Raw genomic sequence first — 22,833 nt, forward strand, 5'->3', positions numbered from 1 at the left:
ATGTTGGCTTTGAAAAATCACCTCACTCTCAGGGTGATTATCTGAATATACTTTCCACATAGTCTTTTTGGTAACTGGGGAACCCTTGAGTGGACAGTGCCAGAATCTTACAACTGCAATCAGCAGGGTGTGCCTTAAGGTCAAAATGTGCGTTTTTAGAATGCTCAATTTGGGGACAAGGAAATTACAGATTTTAAGAGAGCATTACGTTTCTGAAATTTGGGATTAAAGTCTAAAAATTACAGGAGCCTTTGTGCTTCAAGTTCAAGATGTTCCCATGATGACAAACACCAAGCTAATTTGACTTAGCAGGATTATTCTCCGCCCAGTCTTTAGTACAAGGCTCTGATGCACACTTTGCCCCGACCAGCTGCCGGGGCCCTGGGAGATTTTGCAGCCACAAGAAGAGCCCAGAGCACGGCCTCTGGGGCGTCCTTGTGGGAGTTCACGGCAAGTTCGTAGCAACTTAAAGAACTGTATAAAACACCCTTAAAGAGCTGAAAAACCACAACTGTTCATCAATTACAGCAAACACTAACTGATTTTCTAATAATTAACACTCAACCTGGTGGCTGGAAGAGTTCATGGGGGTGCCAGTGATGAAAACTGCAGCAGCAGCCACGGTTAACATTTAAGGAATACTCTGGACTTTTACATATACTGTATTATTTAATTCAAACCTCACAAATCTCCTGCAGCAATATCATTATCCTCACTTTACAGATGAAGAACCAAATTCAGGAGTGTGAAGCAACTTGTCTGGGGTTACAGCAAGTGGTGGGGCTGGTGACTTCAACCCTGTGTTCTCTCTATTAGGCCCCTAATTAACACCATCTGCAATTTATGAACCGCCAAAGTATACTAGTTTTGGAGGACCAGTTGAGCATCTAAAAAAAAACAATAAATGTCAATGATTAATATAGTTACATGATTGACGACTTGATGAATGGTAGGCACTGGACAAGACCTTGAAGCTACTATGTTAAAACAGAGATGGAAACAATGGAAGGAACAGCTACGGTGACAAAGCAAATCTAAGTTCCCCTCACCTTGGTGTCGATCTATTCAGTTTGCAAGCATTGAGAAGACTCACAGATCTGTTTAATCTACGTATAAGAGGCACAGAAACAAAGCAGAAAAAACGTGAGTGCAATTAATAAAAGCGTGGAAAAATATTTTGATAAGCTTCAGTAAATTGCAGGACGCACACATCAAAATCGAAAGACAGTTTGGTTCGCATATATAGACGTGGATATAATCCATCACAACCCTTCCAAGATATTTGTCATTCCCACATTTGCATTAAAATGTTAAACTTTAAAAAAAAATCTTACTGTTGTCCCAGACGTAGAATAAAAAACAAGACATTTCCTTTTGAGAGCCAAGGGCTCTTATGAATTAAAGAGGATTTACTAGGACTCAAAGTGAAGGACAGAAAATAAAGCTTAAAGACAAGACATTTGCAGTAACAAGGGCAGCCACAGAGAGCAATACTGTACACTCACTGCAGGAAGCCTCCTCAAATAACCAGCAGGGAATATCAAAGAAGCTATGTTCTCTCTGGACGGCAAGTGAAAAATAATGCTCTTTATTTTGAAAGTGGTAGAAGTACTGGCTTGTGAGAGACTGTGCAATAATGCAGTATATTTTTTAGTGCTTAAGGCAAGTATTTTTTGTGTAGAAATGCACAGACATCACCACTTATTTTGTTTTCCCTTCTGCTCTCTGCCCGCACACCCAAACCTGCAACCTTCTAAGTTATGAAAATAAATGGTTCTTTATATTACATTACATATGCATTCAACAATTTGTGCCAATTAACACTTTAGACATAATAAAATTTCTGCAGGGAGACTGGTGACCATAAGAAAAACAGATGGTCTTTCTTCTTATGGTTAATAAAAATTCTAAGCATAAGAAGCTACAATTAGGTTTTCTTTCATCATGTGATTGGGAATCAAAAATTGGTTTTCCAAAATTTTGCAAAAGTATCCCAAACGTTTACAACCAAAACAGAAATCTGACAGGCAGCTCTTATGTGTGACCAGAGATTTTCTGATGATTTCATTTGTCCTGACAGCTGGGGCGACTAACACTGGATAAAAGAAGTGATTTGCTCAACATACACTTACTAGGCATTGACCATCCACTGTGCGCTATGCTGAGTGCTGGAGGGTCCACAAGGGACCAGGACCCACCTGGCTTTTGTCCCTCAAATTACGAGATAATTCTGACAGACTGAGACAACGCACTTCAGTAATTAAATTAACAAATGCTCATATTTTTCACTGTCTAAAAACTGATCTTTGGCAAAATCCAAGTCATTTTTCAGGAAGGCTAGTGGTCTGGGAGAATCTTAGAGAATTCTATATACATAAGTCTTTCTTTCTACAATACAAAGTCAACTACTCAAGCTAGTAGGGAGAACCATATCACTTCTGATAACGGGACAGGTCAAGCGGGTCTTCCTTTGTTCAACAGGACAATACTTCCACCTCTATTTTGCTACTGAGAACAGACTCAAACATGGATTTATCACCTACGTTTCAATGGATCGGAATAATAGAGAAATAGATTAGAAATAATTCTTAAAAATCAACTGAAGCCAGATTTTGGCTTTCTATTCTTCAAATCACGCTATGTACCCAGCACTGACTTCAGTGCAATTACAAATGCTGTGCTTCTAACAAGTGGAACTATTTTTCCAAAGGACTATTGGCTGTTTGTTTGGAAGCAAGAGATATTTACCAGTCTATCTCACATTTGTCACAGAGCATTTTTTAAATAACGCTTTTTGTACCAGTTTTGTTCTTTTGATCTCTGTTCACATAGCTTGGCCTATTGTCATCCTCTACTTATGAGCCCAGAGAACAGTGATCGTCTCTTTCTTGAGCCAGTAGAAATGTTACTCCATTGTCAGCCTCTGCATCCCCACTGAGCAAGGTATGACCTACAATGCCTTCCCTGGATTTTCTGCCTTTTTTCCTTTGCCTAATGGAAACAAAGCTTTTCCCAAGGATTCCAAATCAAGCCCTCAATCGAAGTCTTAATTGGCAACACAAAGCACAACTGCTGGGCACTGGACTATTTCCAAAGGGGATTTTGTTCTTAAGCACCAGGCTGAAAAACCCCCGGAGAAAAGAAAACAAACATATACCCATCCACACACCACAGATGCCCCGACTCATTTAATTTGGAACTCTGATTACAGAAAAATTCCTACCTGATTGTAAACATATTTGAAATGACTTGGAAGTTATTTTAATCCTAATATTCAGAATGCCCAGCCTGCTTCTTTCTGTTTTCAAAATTCTCTCCTAATGAGAGATCTATAGGAACTTTACCACGGAGTAGCAATTAGATGCTACTGTTCTTATCTCCAGCTTCCAAATGAAAGGGAACCCCCATCCACTGAAGCCCATAAACGCCAGAAACGAACCAAAATACATGAATCACTACACTTTCACTCAAAATCCAGAGTCTTGGACACTCAGTCTAGAAAAATATGTATTTCTAGTTGGCAGCTATATGCTGACAATAGCTTATTAGTAATCAAATGGATATTCTGTAAATTATAAGGAAAAGCCTACAGAGGCCTTAGAATGTTTCCGGGAGGAGGGTTACCATTTAAATGCTAGTATACAAACGTACACACTTAGATATAACATGATGGCTACTAATCATAATTTTTCATGTGTTTATTTGTTCCTTCCTGTCTTGCTCCCTTCCTCCCTCCCTTCTTTCCTAAGATAAAATTGCTGAGAGTAATGGCCACCCAGGAGTCCTTTCATATGTGGCTGAAATGTGGGGGTGTAAGACTCAGGCCTCTGTTCATAGCCAGGACTTGTTTCTTCACTTGGTGTTTGGCCCCGGCATCCCCTTGTCAACATCAGACCCGCAATCTGAGAAATCTCTGCTGAGAGTCACCTTCACTCCTGACTGCTGCTCCCGCTCCCACAAATAGTACACAGACAGGATGGGGCATAAAAGAAGGATGATTTGCAAGCACTCATTATATCAAGCGTTTTTCCTGAGCAGATGTCAGGGCTGACCTGGAAATCTGTGCGGGAAGCAGCTGAGCACAATGGAAGGCGCACAGGCTTTGGAGCCAGACAGCCCGGGCCACGTTCCCCACGCTCCAGCCACACGACCCTGCCACTGCTTCATCAGGGTTTGTGTGCTACTCTAAACCCTTTATTGTCATTTCAACAGTGTTCACAGCATCTTCTCTCAGAGTAGATCCCATCACAAGAAACTACTATTTTGGCAGTAATTCCTCTCCCATTAAAGTTTTATCAGGAGATTGTAGCAACTCAGTCCGATCCTCAGGCTGCATTTCGAATTCTAGTTCTCTTGCTATTTCTACCACATTTGCAGTGACTTTCTCCAGTGAAGTCTTGAATTGCCTCAGAGTCATCCACGAGGGCTGAAATCATCTTCTTCCAAACTTCTCCGTTCATGTTGAGATTTTGGCCTCCTCCCATGAATCATAAATGTTCTTTTTTTTTTTCCTTTGAGACAGGGTCTCGCTCTGTTGCCCAGGCTGGAGTGCAGTAGCACAATCATGGCTGACTGCAGTCTCAAACTCCTGGCCTCAAGTGATCCTCCTGCCTTGACTTCCCAAAGTGCTGGGATTACAGGTGTGAGCCACTATGCTTAGCCCCACAAATGTTCTTAAAGGCATTTAGAATGTTGAATCCTTTCTAGAAGGTTTTCAATTAACATTGCCCAGATGTATTAGAGGAATCACTATCAATGGCAGCAATAGCTTTGCCAGGTGCGATGGCTCACGCCTGTAATCCCAGCACTTTGAGAGGCCGAGGAGAGCGGATCACGAGGTCAAGAGATCAAGATCATCCTGGCCAACATGGCAAAACCCTGTCTCTACTAAAAATACAAAAAAATTAGCTGGGTATGGTGGTGGGTGCCTGTAATCCCAGCTACTTGGGAGGCTGAGGCAGGAGAATCACTTGAACCCGGGAGGCGGAGGTTGCAGTGAGCCAAAATCGCGCCACTGCACTCCAGCCTGGGCAACAGAGCAAGACTGTCTCAAAAGAAAAAAAAAAAAGAAAAGAAAAAAAAAATGTATTTCCTAAATAATAAAACTTGACAGTTGAAATTACTCCTAGATCCAAGCGCTGCAGAATGCGTGTTGTGTGAGCCGGCATAAAAACATTAATTTCCTTGTACCGCTCCATCAGAGCTGCTGGGTGACTAGGTACACTGTAAATGAATGGTAATATTTGACAAGGAAGCTTTCTCTTCCTTGAGGCAGTAGGCCTCAACAATGGGCTAAAAATATTCAGTACATCGTATTGCTATAACAGATGTGCTGTCATCTAGGTTTTCTTCCATTTATAGAGCACAGACAGAGGGGATCTAGCATCATTCTTGAGGGCCCTAGGATTTTTGGAATGATAAATGAACACTGGCTCCAATTTAAAGTCACCAGCCATATCAGGCCCTAACAAGAGTCAGTCTGTCCTTTGAAGCTTTGAAGCCAGGTATTGACTTCTCATATAAAAGTCTTAGATGGCACCTTCCTCCAATATAAGGCAGTTTCGTCTACATTGAAAATGTGTTGTTTAGTGTAGCTGCTTTCACCAGTTATCTTAGCTAGCTAGGTCTTCTGCATAACCTATAGCAGCTTCTACAATAGCACTTGCTGCTTTACCTTGCACTTTTATGTTATGGAGATGGCATCTTCCCTTAAACCTCATGAGCCAACCTCTGCTGGCTTCAATCTTTTCTTCTACAGCTTCTCCACCTCTCAGATTTCATAAAATTGAAGAGAGTTAAGGCCTTGCTCTGTATTAGGCTTTGGCTTAAGGGAATGTTGTGCCTGGTATGATCTTTGATTCTGACCAAACTTTCTCCCTATCAGGAATAAGGATGTTGCTTTTTCTTTTATCATTCACGTGTTCACTGGAGTAGCACTTCGAATTTCCTTCAAGAACTTTTTCTTTGCACCTACAACTTGGCTAACCGTTTGGCACAACAGGCCTGCATGAGTCCGTTTTGTGCAGCTATAAAGGAATGCCCGAGGCTGGGTAATTTATAAAGAGAAGAGGTTTAATTGCCTCACAGTTCTGCAGGCTGTCCAGGAAGCATGGCACCGGCATCTGCTCAGCTTCTGGTGCGGCCTCAGGGAGTTTTCAATCATGGCAGAAGACAAGACAGGAGCAGGCACGTCCTTTGGCAAGAGAGGGAGCAAGTGGGGAGAGGTGCCACGCTCTTTTAAACAACCAGACCTTGAGTGAACTCAGAGCAAGAACTCACTTATTGTGAAGACAGCACCACTATGTTCATGAGGGATCTACTCTGATGAATCAAACACCTCCTCCCAGGCCCATCTCCAACACTGGGGATCACACTTCAACATGAAATCTGGAGAAGACAAACAGCTACACCACATGATGGTCTATCCTGGCTTTTGACATGCCTTCCTCATTAAGCCGAATCATGTCTAGCTTTTGATTTAAAGCAAAAAATGTATGACTCTTCCTTTACTTGAACACTTAGAGGCCATTATAGGGTTATTAAATGGCCTTATTTCAATATTGTTGTGTCTCAGGAAAAGGGAGGCTGATGGAGAGGGAAAGAGATGGGGAAACAATGGGCAGAGGAGTCAGGACACAAACCACATTAATGGATTAAGTTTGCCACCTTCTATGGGTGCTGTTTTTGGTGCCCCAAAACAATTACAGTATTAACACCAAAGATCACTGATCACCATACCAGACATAATGGTAACAAAAAAGTTGTAACGTTGCGAGAATTACCAAAATGTGACATGAAGTGGGTACATGTTGGAAAAACGATGCTGATAGATTTACTCAACACAGGGTTGCCACCACCACCAATTTGTAAAAAAAATGTATCTGTAAAGCACAATAAAGCCAGACACAATAAAATGAGGCATACATGTATTTGCTACAATAAAAAGTCAATCTTTAAATTAAACAACTCACTCTTAAACAATCAATGATCAAAGAAGAAATCACAAAGAAATTTTAAAAATATCTGGAGACATATGAAAACACAACATACCAAAACTTACAGGAGGCAGTGAAAGGGGTACTAAGAGGGAAGTCTATAGTGATCAAAGTTTTCATAAAAAGAAGACAGATCTCACATCAGCCTCCTAACTTTACACTTCAAGGAACCAGAAAAAGAAGGTAAAACCAAAAGTTGGCAGAACAAAGGAAATAATAAAGATTAGAGCAGAGATAAATGAAGTGGATAATAGAAAAACATTAGGAAAAAAATCAACAAAACCAAGAATTTTTTTTTTTAAAAAGATCAACAAAATTGAAAAACCCTTAGCTAGACTAACAAAGAAAGAGAGAAAATTTAACTAACTAAAATTAGAAATGAAAGGACATTACAACTGATATAACAAAAATGAGAAGGACTATAAGAGACCACTGTGAACAAGCATATGCCAGCAAATTGGGTGACCTAGAGCAAATGAGTAAGTCCTAGAAACACACAGCCGACCAGGACTGAATCATAAAGAAGCAAAAAATATGAACAGACCTAGAACTAGTAAGGAGATTGAAGCAGTAATCAAAAACCTCCCAACAAAGAAAAGCCCAGGACCCCATGGCTTCAGTGGATAATTCTATCAAACATTTAAAAAAGGATAAATTCCCTGCACAGCAAAAGAAACTACCATCAGAGTGAAAAGGCAACCTACAGAATGGGAGAAAATTTTTGCAACCTACTCATCTGACAAAGGGCTAATATCCAGAATCTACAATGAACCCCAACAAATTTACAAGAAAAAAACAAACAACCCCATCAAAAAGTGGGCGAAGGATATAAACAGACACTTCTCAAAAGAAGACATTTATGCAGCCAAAAAACACATGAAAAAATGCTCATCATCACTGGCCATCAGAGAAATGCAAATCAAAACCACAATGAGATACCATCTCACACCAGTTAGAATGGCCATCATTAAAAAGTAAGGAAACAACAGGTGCTGGAGAGCATGAGGAGAAACAGGAACACTTTTACACTGTTGGTGGGACTGTAAACTAGTTCAACCATTGTGGAAGTCAGTGTGGCAATTCCTCAGGGATCTAGAACTAGAAACACCATTTGACCCAGCCATACCATTACTGGGTATATACCCAAAGGATTATAAATCATGCTGCTATAAAGACACATGCACACATATGTTTACAGCGGCACTATTCACAATAGCAAAGACTTGGAACCAACCCAAATGTCCAACAATGATAGAATGGATTAAGAAAATGTAGGACATATACACCATGGAATACTATGCAGCCATAAAAAATGATGAGTTCATGTCCTTTGTAGGGACATGGATGAAGCTGGAAACTATCATTCTCAGCAAATTATCGCAAGGACAAAAAACCAACACCACATGTTCTCACTCATAGGTGGGAAATGAACAATGAGAACTCATGGACACAGGAAGGGGAACATCACACTCCGGGGACTGTTGTGTGGTGGGAGGAGGGGGGAAGGATAGCATTAGGAGATATACCTAATGCTAAATGACGAGTTAATGGGTGCAGCACACCAACATGGCACATGTATACATATGTAACAAACCTGCACATTGTGCACATGTACCCTAAAACTTAAAGTATAATAATAAAATTAAAAAAAAATAAAACAAAAGGATAAATTCCAATCCTCCTTAAACTCCTCCAAAGAAGTGAGGAGGAGGGAACACTTCCAAATCATTGCATGAGGCCAGCATTATTCTAATACCAAAACCAGACAAAGACACAAGAAAACTATAGACCAATATCCCTGATGAATGTTGATGAAAAAATCCTCAACAAAATACTAGTAAACTGAAAACAACAGCACATTAAATGGATTATATACCATGACAAATTGGGATTTATATTTGGAATGCAAGAATGATTCAACACATAAAAATCAATCAATGTGATACAATATTCACAGAATAAAGGACAAAAACCACATGATCATTTCAATTGATGCAGAAAAAGCATTTGACAAAATTCAATGCCCTTTCATGATAAAAAACACAACAAACTAGGAATAGAAGGAAACTACCTCAATGTAATAAACACCACATTTGAGTGGCCATAGCTCAAATAATACTCAATGGTAAAAGACTGAAAGCTTTTCCTCTAAAATCAGGAAGAAGGCAAGATATCCACTCTTGCCACTGTTATTCAACATAGTACTCAAAGTCCTACCCAGAGCAATCAGACAAGAGAAAGAAATGAAAGGCATCCAAACAGGAAAGGATCCAAAGTAAAACTATCTGTCTACAGATGACAGAATCTTGTATTTAGAAAACCCTAAAGATTCCAGAAAAAAAACTGTGAGGACTAATACATAATTTCAACAAAGTTTCAGGATACAAAACCAACACACAAAAATCAGATGCATTTCTATATAATAACAATGACCAAGCTGAAAAGGAAGTTAAGAAATTAATTCTATTTACCGAAGCATCAAAAAGGATAAAATACTTAGGAATAACTTTAACCAAGGAGTTAGAAGACTTATACACTGAGAACTATAAAACTTTGCTAAAAGAAAATACAAAAAAAGAAAAAGATATCCTATGTTTATGCTAATATTGCTAAAATGTCCATACTACTCAAAGTGATATGCAGATTTAATGCAATCTCTATCAAAATTCCAATAGCATTTTTTGCAGAAATAGAAAAAAACTATCCTAAAATTCATATGGAATATCAAGGGACCCTAAATAGCCAAAACAATCATGAAAAAGAAGAATACAGTTGGGGGCCTCCCATTTCCTGATTTTAAAACATACTAAAAAGCAATAGTAATCAAGATGGTAGGGTATTGGCCATAAGGGCAGATGTGCAGATAAATGGTACAGAATAGCCACTGATAGATGAATGTATAAACAAAATATGATAAAGATGGGGATAACAGACACTGGGGACTCCAAAGGGAGGGTGGGAGAGAGGTGGGTAAGGGCTGAAAAACTTCCTGTTTGGTACTATCTTCACTATCTGGGTAACGGGATCAACAGAAGCCCAAACCTCAGCATCACAAATATACCCTTGTAACAAACCTGCACACATACCACCCCCTGAACCTAAAATTAAAATAAAAAGCAAAATATGATATATACACACAATGCAATATTATCCAGCCTTAAAATCAGTCACATGCTACAATATGGATGCACGTCAAGGACATCATGCTAAACAAAGTAAGCCAGTCACAAAAACACAAGCACTACTTAGATGATCCCACTCCTAGGAAATACCTAATGTAGTCAGAATCATAGCAACAAAAAGTAGAGAGGTGGCTGCCAAGGGCAGTGGGGAGAGTAGAGGGGGAGTTACTATTTAAAGGGTCTAGAGTTTCTATTTTGTCTGATGAAAAAGTTCTAGAGATCTGTTGCACAATAGATGTGTGAATATACTTAACACTACTGAACTCTTTTTTTTTTTTTTTTGAGATGGAGTTTTGCTCTTGTCACCCAGGCTGGGGTGCAATGGTACAATCTCGACTCACTGCAACCTTGGCCTTCCAGGTTCAAGTGATTCTCCTGCCTCAGCCTCCCAAGTAGCTGGGATCACAGGCATGTGCCACCACGCTCAGATAATTTTTGTATTTTTAGTAGAGACAGGGTTTTGCCTGTTGGTCAGGCTGGTCTCGAACTCCTGACCTCAGATGATCTGCCTGCCTCGGCCTCCCAAAGTGCTGGAATTACAGGCATGAGCCACCAAGCTTGGCCAGCACTACTGAACTCTACACTTAAAAATGGTTAAGGTGGGCTGGTCTCACACTCCTGAGCTCAAGTGATCCGCCCACCTTGGCCTCCCAAAGTGCTGGGATTATAGGTGTGAGCCACTGCACCTGACCCTAAAATATAAAAATCTTTAAATGATAATTACAAAATAATAGCACAGTTAAGAGCAAACTGTGCTCTTTGTGACAGATAACATCAATATTTAGACTCCACTGTTGGGTACATTTTGAAAGTACGAGCTTATCCAAATTGCATAGAGAAAAATCTAAGGTTGCCATGGCAATCTGAATTTTGCCACGTTCCCAGTATGGACTTGGGAACAGCTATTTATTTTTACCCAGGTTATACTAACATTTGTTTTTTCAAAAGAGAACTTTAAGTAAAAAATACAAAACACCACACTGTGGTTTTAGCCAGTGAGGTTTCAAAGGCAACACAAGTAAATCTAAAACAAGAATAATAATAAACTTAACCAGTTCCTGTTATGGCAACATATAAAATGTTGGACTTTGATAAGCTTTAACTCAGAGAAGAAATTGTACAATGTCATTTTAAAAAGTAATACTCATGTTGGAATCTAAGAGAGAATTGCTTTTAGAGTTCATCTAAGGCCCTGCTTCTGGCTCACCTTTTGGTTGCTGGCACAGCAGTTTCTTTCCTGACCCCAGAGGGGGACGGTAGAGAGCCAGTAGGTTTCTTTGGTAACACAGTGCCATTGTTGACAGTGGTTCTTAAAGGCAGGGTCTGCATCAGTGGTCTTGCTGTAAGAAAAGCAGAAAATAATATCAGAAACTTCCCCTTTGTGAAGGTAACATTTTATAGCAGGGGTCCTCAACCCCCTGTTAGGAAGATGAGGCCACACAGCAGGAGGAGGTGAGCAGTGAGCGAGTGAGCAACTCTTCATCTGTATTTACGGTTGCTACCCATCACTCGTGTTACCACCCGAGCTCCGCCTCCTGTCAGATCACATTAGATTCTCATAGGGGTGCAAACTCTTGTGAACTGTGCATGTGAGGGATCTAGGTTGAGTGCTGCTTATGAGAATCTAATGCCTGATGATCTGTCGCTGTCTCCCATCAACCCTAGATGGGACTATCTGGTTGCAGGAAAACGAGCTCAGGACTGCCACTGATTCTACGTTATAGTGAGTTGTATAATTATTTCATTATATATTAAAATGTAATAGTAAGAAAGAAGGTATGCAATAAATAATAAGAAGGTATACAATAAATGTGCCATGCTTGAATCGCCCCAAAACCATCCCCACTACCCACCCCCACTTCTGTGGAAAAATCATCTTCCACAATTTTCTTGGTGCCAAAAAGGCTGGGGACCACTGTTTTACAGAACATAAGCTATGTAGAAAGGAAAAGGACATGAATTTTGAAACACCAGCAGCACTGACAAAGGTATGAAGGCAATTCCTTGGAGAAAGGATCATCTTTTCTTTTTTTTTTTTTTTTTGAGACAGAGTTTTGCTCTTGTTGCTCAGGCTGGAGTGCAGTGGCACAATCTCAGCCACCTTGGTCTCTTGGGTTCAAGCGATTCTCCTATCTCAGCCTCCCGAGTAGCTGGGATTACAGGTGCTGGCTACCATGCCCAGCTAATTTTTGTATTTTTAGTAGAGATGGGGTTTCGCCATGTTGGCCAGGCTGGTCTTGAACTCCTGACCTCAGGTGATCTGCTGGCCTCAGACTCCCAGTGTTGGGATGACGAGTGTGAGCCACCATGCCCAGCCAAGATCATCTTTTCAACAAAGGGAACCTAGACACTAACCTCACACCCTACAGAAAAATTAACTCAAAATGGCCCATAAACCTAAATTTAAAATGCAAAACTATAAAACTTCTAGAAGAAAGTGGTTTGGTGATGAGTTTTTAGATATAATACCAAAAGCACAATCCATGAAAGAAAAAAACTGATAGTTTGGACTTCGTTAACATTTTTAAAAATTTGCAAAAGAACTTAAGAGGATTAAAATACAAGGCATAGGTTGGGAGAAAATATTTGCACATCACATTTCTGATAAAAGACTTGTATAAGGAACATAAAAGGAACTCTTCAAATTCAACGGCAAGAAAACAAACAGCCCAATTAAAAAAATGGGCAAAAGATCTGAAAAGACATTTCACCAAAGAAGACATATACAGATGGCAAATAAGCATATGAAAAGATGCTCAACATCATTTGTCATTAGGGAAATGCAAATTAAAACAATAATGAGATACTTCTATACACCTATTAGAATGGCTGAAATCCAAAAAGACAGACAAAATACCAATTGATGGCCAGGATGCCGATCAACAGGAACTCTCATTCCTTGCTGGTGGGAATGAAAAATAGTACAGCCACTGTGGAAGACAGTCTGGCAGTTTCTTATAAAGCTAAATATAGTTTCACCATATGATCCAGTAATTGTACTGACACTACGTATTTACCCAATTGATCTGAAAACTTATGTCTACACAAAACCCGCATGTAAATATTTAGAGCTGCTTTATTTACAATCGTCAAAAATGGGAAGCGACCATAGGTGAACAGATAAACAAACTGGCCCATCCATACAATGGAATACGAGTTGGTGATAAAAGGAATGAAGCAAACCACATCTGAAATCCACATTGCTAAGGGAAAGCAGCAAGTCTGAGAGGGTCCATGTTGTATGATTATATTTATATGACATTTGAGTAAAGGTAAACGAAAGACAGAAAATCGATTTGTGGCCGTCAGAGGTTGCAGGGCAAGGGCTGAATAGTTGATGTGCAGGAGGTCTTCTAGGGTGATAAAACTATTCTGTAAGATACCGTCGTGGGGCATATGTGACACGATGCCTTGTCAAAGCCCAGAGACCCTTATAACACCAAGAGTGAACCTTGAAGTATGCAAGTAAAACCAACTAGGAGATGGGGAAACCCCATGATGGAATGAAGATTGTATGACAAACATATGACAACCTCACTGAAGGCAGTGAGGGGCAGGAAGGTGCTGACCTAAGTCATTTTGGAAATGAGTAGAGACCATAAAACTAAATATAACAGGAACTGCACATCAGCACTGTATTCTAGTTAGTAAGGGTGCTTCCCACAAAGGTGGAGGCTAACAATTCTGAAACCACTACACAGGAACACCAGGATGGAACAATTACATAAAAGGATGGAGGATGGCAGGGGCAGGTCTCTCACTGTTGGAGAGGGAGGTGATGGATAAGCAAGGGGAGATGGCGGGAATGAACCATGTGCCACTAGAGTAGAGACATCAGTGTGGACTCAGGTTTCCCTTAACACAGATGCAGATATGTAAGTATAAATACATACATAGACACACACACAGGTTAGTATAAACACAGGTTTCTGAGTTCTGTCTGCTGACAGGGCCTAAAGCAATGACACCCAATGCCCAAACCTTGGTTTCCAAGGCCGTTCTACAGCAGAAGAAAGCAGGCCTCCAGGGGAAGCAGCTGCACGTAGGGCTGGGGCAGGGAACACATGAATCTGGAGTCTTCTGTGGTGCTACAAAGTAAAGAAGTGCTCAGACAACAACAACAAAACCGAAAGACACTATTTTGGTGGGGGCAAGTCAAACGGACACAGAACCTAAACTGAAAGAGCTCCCAAAGGCCAAAGCTGGAACTATTTGAGCCACAAAACAAATAACATAGTATTCGATTATAACCCAAAGTACACAACGAGTATCTGTAAGTTTATGCTACAGTATATATAAATAAATGATTGGGTAAATACATAAATGAAGAGAACGGACAAATCCCCATGCAGCTGTATTCTGAATAATTTATGTGGTTACCCCACACTCAAGAAGGTAGAATATAATCTGCCACTCCTTAAGTGTAGCTGGCGCATACTGACTTCCTTCTAACAGCCACGTGACGAAGCTGGGGGAGAAGTCACTTTCCAGTGGACAGACCTGACCAACACTCCCTCGGCCAGGTGGCCAAGGTCAAGAAACACAGTGATGAGCCATGTTGATGGCATGCACCCTTGGACGGGATGTGCTGATAAGATGAGAATGGCACTTTACCTCTGTGCCTGCCTCCCTAAAGCCCATAACCTGAGTCTATCCATGAGAAAAACATCAGACAAAGCCAAGGTGAAGGACAGTCAATGAACTCTCTAACAGGTATTCCTCAAAACTGTCAAGATCATCAAAAAGAAGGAAGACTGTCAGCCTGGAGGAGGCTGAGGAGCCAGGGTAACTAAAGATAATGCGTTATCCTGCATGAGAACCTGGAACCAAAAGGGCTTAAGGGACAAACTAAGGAAATCCCAACAGAGCATGGTCATTAATTAATAATAATGTATTAATATTGATCCATTAGTTGTGATAAATGTACCATACTAATGTAAGACGGTAATAACAGGGGAAACTGGGTACTGGGTCTATGGGAACCTTCTGTGCTTACAACTTTTCTAGAAATCTAAAACTATCCTAAAATAAAAAGTTCATTTAAAAATGCTAGCAGAGGCCAGGCATGGTGGCTCACTCCTGTAATCTTAGCACTTTGGGAGGCTGAGGCAGGTGGATCACCTGAGGACAGGAGTTTGAGACCAGCCTGGTCAATGTGGTGAAACCCCGTCTCTACTAAAAACAGAAAAATTAGCCAGGCGTGGTGGCATGCACCTGTAATCCCAGCTACCAAGGATGCTGAGGCAGGAGAATCGCTTGAACCCGGGAGGCAGAGGTTGCAGTGAGCCGAGATCGTGTCACTGCACTCCAGCCTGGGCAACAAAGTGATACTCCATCTCCAATCAAACAAACAAAAAAGCTAGCAGATTTTGTTCATCATAGAATTAAACCTGCCTCCATTTAGGCTCTTAAAATATTACCAACAACAAAATTGTGTATTATGCCAAATTTTTAACTTGCTGGAACTTTCCAGTCCCTAAAGCTGAGAGCCAATCTTCCTTCTCTCTTTAATGTAAAAGGAAGTGGGGCCTCCTCCATACTCCCACAGCGCCTTGCCTTGGCCACCATCATCACACTTGGAACGCTATATCCAATAGTCTGTCTACTCCATTGACTGCAGGATCCTTGAAGCTAGTACCTGCTCCCAGGCCTACACACAGAAGGGAGTGAACATACATTGGAAATTTAACTTGGTTTAATTTCAGTAACAAAAACCTTGCCTCTAAGAGAAGACATTATGTTGCCATTTTGGAGTCACTACTAAGTTGTTCATTCTGTCTTGAGTTACAATTTCAAAATTCAATCTCACAATAATCTATTGTTGTCCTTTTCTCTAAAGAAGAAACAGAAACAGAATTGGAAAAAACTACTTTAAAGTTCATATGGAACCAAAAAAGAGCCCGCATCACCAAGTCAATCCTAAGCCAAAAGAACAAAGCTGGAGGCATCACGTTACCTGACTTCAAACTATATTACAAGGCTACAGTAACCAAAACAGCATGGTACTGGTACCACAACAGAGACATAGATCAATGGAACAGAACAGAGCCCTCAGAAATAATGCTGCATATCTACAACTATCTGATCTTTGACAAATCTGACAAAAACAAGCAATGGGGAAAGGATTTCCTATTTAATAAATGGTGCTGGGAAAACTGGCTAGCCATATGTAGAAAGCTGAAACTGGATCCCTTCCTTACACCTTATACAAAAATTAATTCAAGATGGATTAAAGACTTACATGTTAGACCTAAAACCATAAAAATCCTAGAAGAAAGCCCAGGCAATACCATTCAGGACATAGGCGTGGGCAAGGACTTCATGTCTAAAACACCAAAAGCAATGGCAACAAAAGCCAAAATTGACAAATGGGATCTCATTAAACTAAAGAGCTTCTGCACAGCAAAAGAAACTACCATCAGAGTGAACAGGCGACCTTCAGAATGGGAGAAAATTTTTGCAACCTACTCATCTGACAAAGGGCTAATATCCAGAATCTACAATGAATTCAAACAAATTACGAGAAAAAAACAAACAACCCCATCAAAAAGTGGGCGAAGGACATGAACAGACACTTCTCAAAAGAAGACATTTATGTAGCCAAAAAACACATGAACAAATGCTCATCATCACTGGCCATCAGAGAAATGCAAATCAAAACCACAATGAGACACCATCTCACACCAGTTAGAATGGCGATCATTAAAAAGTCAGGAAACAACAGGTGCTGGAGAGGATGTGGAGAAATAGGAACACTTTTACACTGTTGGTGGGACTGTAAACTAGTTCAACCATTGTGGAAGTTAGTGTGGCGATTCCTCAGGGATCTAGAACTAGAAATACCATTTGACCCAGCCATCCCATTACTGGGTATATACCCAAAGGACTATAAATCATGCTGCTATAAAGACACATACACACGTATGTTTGTTGCGGCACTATTCACAATAGCAAAGACTTGGAACCAACCCGAATGTCCAACAACGATAGAATGGATTAAGAAAATGTGGCACATATACACCATGGAATACTATGCAGCCATAAAAAATGATGAGTTCATGTCCTTTGTAGGGACATGGATGAAACTGGAAAACACCATTCTCAGTAAACTATCGCAAGGACAAAAAACCAAACACCGCATGTTCTCACTCATAGGTGGGAATTCAACAATGAGAACTCACGGACACAGGAAGGGGAACATCACACTCTGGGGACTGTTGTGGGGTGGGGGGAGGGGGGAGGGACAGCATTAGGAGATATACCTAATGCTAAATGACGAGTTAATGGGTGCAGCAAACCAACACGGCACATGGATACATATGTAACAAACCTGCACACTGTGCACATGTACCCTAAAACCTAAAGTATAATAATAAAAAAAAGAAGAAATAGAAAATAGGATTTTAAAAGCGCATGAAAAGAAAATCAGATGCAATGCAGGAGGCATTCCCAGAGTGTATGTTTTATATCTTAAAATATCATAGAGTAGCATCAGAAGCAAATAGAATATTAAGGTTGTGATGAGAGATCACGAAAGAAAAATAGAGGGTGGAAAGAGGAGGAAGAGGAGAGGGATGGGAAGGGGGAGGGGGACGCACACTGACTACTCTTGGAATGACGGAGAAGTTGGATAGATCCCAACTTCGGCAAGATCCAATTGCTGCTCATCCCTGTCTTGATAACATCCTTGGGTTTTTGTAACCACTGACTGATTAAATAGCATCGTAACCCCCACCACCAGCTTGCTTACTAAGTACCTATTTTGCACATGCCATCACGCCAGGTTTCTTTCACGTTACCATGTATAAAAATTATTAGCCACTCAAGGAAGAAAGCTTGCTGCCATAAGAAAACCTGGTGGAAGGAAAAATACCTCCTAGTGTTGAGTCTGAACAGGTGCCAGCCTGGATCTTGAAGACGGCAGGAAAGAGGAGCAGCTGTAATGGATCATTTTCAGATAAGTGCTCTTTAAAAATGCAGAAGTGACATAGCACCAGGGAAGGTTCAAACACAATTTTCTGCTCCTCATGTGCTGAGATAAATGGATCCCTAGCTTCCAGATGACACTAAGATATGGGATATTCTTTTGGTTCATGAAAGGTTGTTTTTTTTAAAAAAAAAAAAAAACAAAAATTTAAATTTTTTCCTAGTGGCAAAACACAGCAACAAACACAGCACCACAAGGGGAATTTCTCAGATGAAAGGAGCCTGAGAAACGCTGTGTTTGGAATGCATCCAGTGGAAGGATTGCAGGATGGCTGGAATCCTGTCTCTGGGAGTAAGAGGTGCCCAGGTGAAGGAGGGCAAGGGCCCTCGAGGCAGACAGGACTGGACTCATCCTCAGCTGAGCTGGAAGACGCAGCCCAAGCTTTGGATTCTTTCTAAAATAAGGTCAGAGTGCTCACCTTGCAGGGCTGCTGTGAGTATTAGGAATGAGCAATGTGGCCGGGCGCGGTGGCTCACGCTTGTAATCCCAGCACTTTGGGAGGCCAAGGCGGGCAGATCACGAAGTCAGGAGATCGAGACCACGGTGAAACCCCGTCTCTACTAAAAAATACAAAAAAATTAGCTGGGCGTGGTGGCGGGCGTCTGTAGTCCCAGCTACTCAGAGAGGCTGAGGCAAGAGAATGGTGTGAACCCGGGAGGTGGAGCTTGCAGTAAGCCGAGATTGCGCCACTGCACTCCAGCCTGGGCAACAGAGCGAGACTCCGTCTCAAAAAAACAAAAGGAATGAGCAATGAGAAGTTTCTAGTACAGTGCCCGGCACATAGTAGACACCCTAGAAGTGGTAGCCATTATCCCCTGGCTACATCCTGACAATAAAATGCTCTATTGTGGACATTGGGTGCAATTTTGTATCCTGAATATAATGTGAAGAGAATGAAATACTATGGTCAAGTGGTACCAGGGGCAGAATCGGAGCCAGTGAGAACCCACGGGCTGCATATCCTGTATACAGATTTAGAGTAGAACCCCAGGCACATTCTCACATTCTCACCCAAAAACAGCCACTTACTTCCTGTGCTTACACCAAGGCAGAGTGGGGGAGTTCGTGGAGTGTGGGGGAAGGAACTCAGATCTGGGATTTAGGGGCCGGGGTGCCAGTCCCTGCTGTGTCCCCACCTAGCCAGGTGTCCATAGGCAAGGTCCTCTGGGTCCCATTTTCCTTACCCATAAAGGAAAGGCTTTGCTCAAAAATGTTCCTTAAGGTATCTTCCCACTCTGAAATCTGTTGTCTTTCATTCATGTGAGAAGAGTGTTCTATAAAGCAACATCTAAGTTTCCCAGTGAGTTGGCCTCTCTGAGGACAGACCCTACCAACCCACTGGAAGTGAAGGGAGAAGGGCAACCAAGCTGAAGACTGGTTTCCAGTAACAGGTGCAGTATTTATGCTCAGCAGTTTCCTGTTATATTTCATACTATTTAAACTACCTTGAGTTAGATTCCCTGCAATATGACTCCATAGTTTGGTAACTGAAAATCTAACTAAGGTATTAAAAATCTCAGGTCCAAAAACATTCATAATTAAGCCTGAAATAAATTTTTTTCATCATTCTAAATGGTTGAATTAGAATACCCAGACTTCAAAAAGTACTATCCATGATAATATATTTTCAAAACTACAGTTGATGTGAATAAATCTAGAAGTTCTAGTAAAGCTAGCCAAATCTACTAATGCATATTTTTTTGATATTAAGTTATAATCTAATGATCAAGAAACCCTTTTAACTTACATCACATCAATAATGCAATGTGCAATATTTGATATATAAAACTCCCATTAGGCTTAAAAACATGATTACATATATGATTATATGAGGAAATCCAAAGTTTACTTTTAACATATCTAACAATTATGAAGCTAGAATTCCTAATTATCCATTTCAAAATTTAAAAGATGTCTGTATTTAGAACTGGAAAAGGCAACCTGCTTTTGCTAAGTTACAAGACAAAGTAGATGATTAGCTGAGTGCTGGAGGAGATTCTTATCATCGCCATCACCAACATCCAGCAAAATCACAGGTCCACGTATCCTCTGACCCAGCACCCCTACTTCTAGGCACCTGTCCTAAAGAGACTGGCAGAAATACAAAATGCCCTACGCACATGGCCAATCACTGCAGCACAATTTGCAAAACCAAAGCCTGTTGCAGGGACTGGTTGAATACACTGTGGCATCTCCTAGCAAGGGAGCACTGTGCAGCTGTAAAAGGAATGAGGAGGCCAGGTGCGGTGGCTCACGCCTGTAATCCTAGCACTTTGGGAGGCCGAGGTGGGTGAATCACCTGACTGGGAGTTCATGACCAGCCTGACCAACATGAAGAAACCCCGTCTCTACTAAAAATACAAAAATTAGCTGGGCGTGGAGGCGCATGCCTGTAATCCCAGCTACTCGGGAGGCTGAGGCAGGAGAATCGCTTGAACCCAGGAGGCAGAGGTTGCGGTGAGCTGAGATCGTGCCATTGCACTCCAGCCTGGGCGACAAGAGCAAAAACTCTGTCTTAAAAAAAAAAAGGAATGAGGAGGAGCTCTAGACATTGCAAAGGAATGCCTTGTAGGCCACACTGCTAAGTAAAAAGAGCAAGGTTCAGAACAAGAGAGCGTGCTACTTTGTATCTACTGGCCAGAAACCTGAAGCCCTACAGCAGAGTTAAAACTCTGTCTCTTACTGCATCACTTTAAAAAGGTTTCGAAATTATCAAAAGGCACGTGAATCAAGGTAGATGGGGCTGTCCATTGTACCATGTGTTTTCATTTGAATTCTTAGGCATGGGTCTAGGAGTGCAAGAATCCCGGAACATTAAAAATTCAATATAATAGAAATATAAATGGGGAAAAAGACATTAATGAACTGATTTCATAAAATCATTTATTAACAACCGAAATGTCCATTGACTGATAAATGGAAAAACAAAATGTTGCATCCAGTGGAATATTACTTGACAATGAAAAGGAATGATGTGTGCTCCAACATGGGTGAACCTTGAAAACAATTATGCTAAGTGGGAGAAGAGAGGGAAAAGACCACATATTGTATGATTTCATTTCCAGAAAACGTCCAAGGTGGCAAATCTATGGAGACATGATGTAGACTAGTAGTTGCCAGGGGCTGGGAGGAGGGGGCAACTGGAAATGACTGCTCATGGGTGAGGAGTTTCTTTGTGGGTGATAAAAATTTTCTAAAATTAGATAGTGGTGATGGTTTTACAACTTATACTAAAAATCAATGAATCGTACATTTTAAAAAGGTCAATTTTATGGTATGTGAATTACATTTCAATAAAACTGCTATTAAAAAGTCATTCATTGGACAACTAGGGAAATCTGAATGCTGACTTGCTATTAAATGATATTAAGAAATTATTAGTTTTTAAGTTAATAATGGTATTATAGACTTTATTTTTATTTTTGCCTTTTTTTTTTTTTTTTTTGCGACAGAGTCTTGCCCTGTTGCCCAGGCTGAAGTGCAGTGTGTGACCTTGGCTCACTGCAGCCTTGACCTCCTGGGCTCAAGTGATCCTCCTGCCTCAGCCACTAGCATAGCTGGGGCTACAGGTTCGCGCCATCACACAAGGCTAATTTTGGTATTTTTTGTAGAGATGGGGTTTCACCATGTTGCCCAGGCCAGTCTCTAACTCGTGGGCTCAAGTGATCCACCTGCCTCAGCCTCCCAAAGTGCTGGGATTACAGGCATCAGCCACCACGCCCAGCCACTATGGACTTTAAAAAAGAGTCTATATCTTGGAAATACATACTGACATATTTACAGATACAATGACATAGTGTCTTAGGTTTGCTTTAAAATAATCCAATATGGGGTGAGGGGGTAGTGGGAGAGGGTCATAATGAAAACTGACCACATATTGATAAATGAGAATGGCAGGTAAAAGGTTCTTCTTTCTACTTTTGTACACATTTCAGAACATTTTCATAATACAAAATTTGAACCATCTTTTTTAATCTCTGAAAAACTACAAACACCTACTAAACCCTTTTCTATAAATCACTACAGAATACCTATCTAAACTGGAGAGGGCAGCTAATGAGAGAAACAAAAGAAACTATAGTATGTTCTATCTAAAAGAGTAAAAGAGAAAAGATTTTTTTCTGTAATTTGCCAATTTGTAAGGAGAAAGTGCAGTAGACAAGAGAAAAAGCAAAAGCCACTTGGTCCTTAATTTTGGTTAACCACGATAAAGAACTAAGTTAATTATTCATTAATGTCATTGACTGCCAAGAGCTTAAAAATTTTGTCAGTTGCACCTACCCAATAAAACTTGCGAAGAGACCGTAACATAATATTTCACACAATGGCTGATGTGCTGAATATGATCTAATGTATTTGGCACACTTTGCAAATCAAATTAAACCTTGAAAAAAGATTTTCAAATTATATTCATGTTTTAAATATTTGGTTTAATGTGAATAATGCTAACTTATGGAATATTGCTAGAGGCATGCACAGCAAGGCAATGCAGATGGCAGAAAGAACACACCAGCTGGGCTTTGGGGTCCAGTCCCAGATTTGGCTCTTGTGTAGCCTGGGCAAATCACTAAACTTCCCAGAGGCTTCATTCTCATCTATAAAATGGGCACAATGATAGCTGCCTCACAGTAACGTGGAGGGGTGAAATGAGCGAACACATTCAAAATGT

The 22,833-nt window shown here is 40.7% G+C and overlaps 1 protein-coding gene across 3 annotated transcripts in view; it reads right to left on the minus strand.

Moving 5' to 3' along the window:
* EML1 (EMAP like 1) overlaps nt 1-22,833 on the minus strand; it is a 152,934-nt gene that overhangs the window by 65,591 nt on the left and 64,510 nt on the right. For 2 of the 3 annotated variants that reach the window (XM_055288175.2, XM_055288176.2), the window contains exon 3: nt 11,385-11,517. In XM_055288175.2, coding sequence (XP_055144150.1) covers nt 11,385-11,517 — 133 coding nt within the window. Of the gene's footprint in view, nt 1-1,049; nt 1,107-11,384; nt 11,518-22,833 lie in introns of all 3 variants that reach the window. The other variant, XM_055288174.2, reaches the window with a different exon arrangement.

This window comes from Symphalangus syndactylus, chromosome 8, assembly GCF_028878055.3.
Source record: "Symphalangus syndactylus isolate Jambi chromosome 8, NHGRI_mSymSyn1-v2.1_pri, whole genome shotgun sequence".
Lineage (NCBI taxonomy): Eukaryota > Metazoa > Chordata > Mammalia > Primates > Hylobatidae > Symphalangus > Symphalangus syndactylus.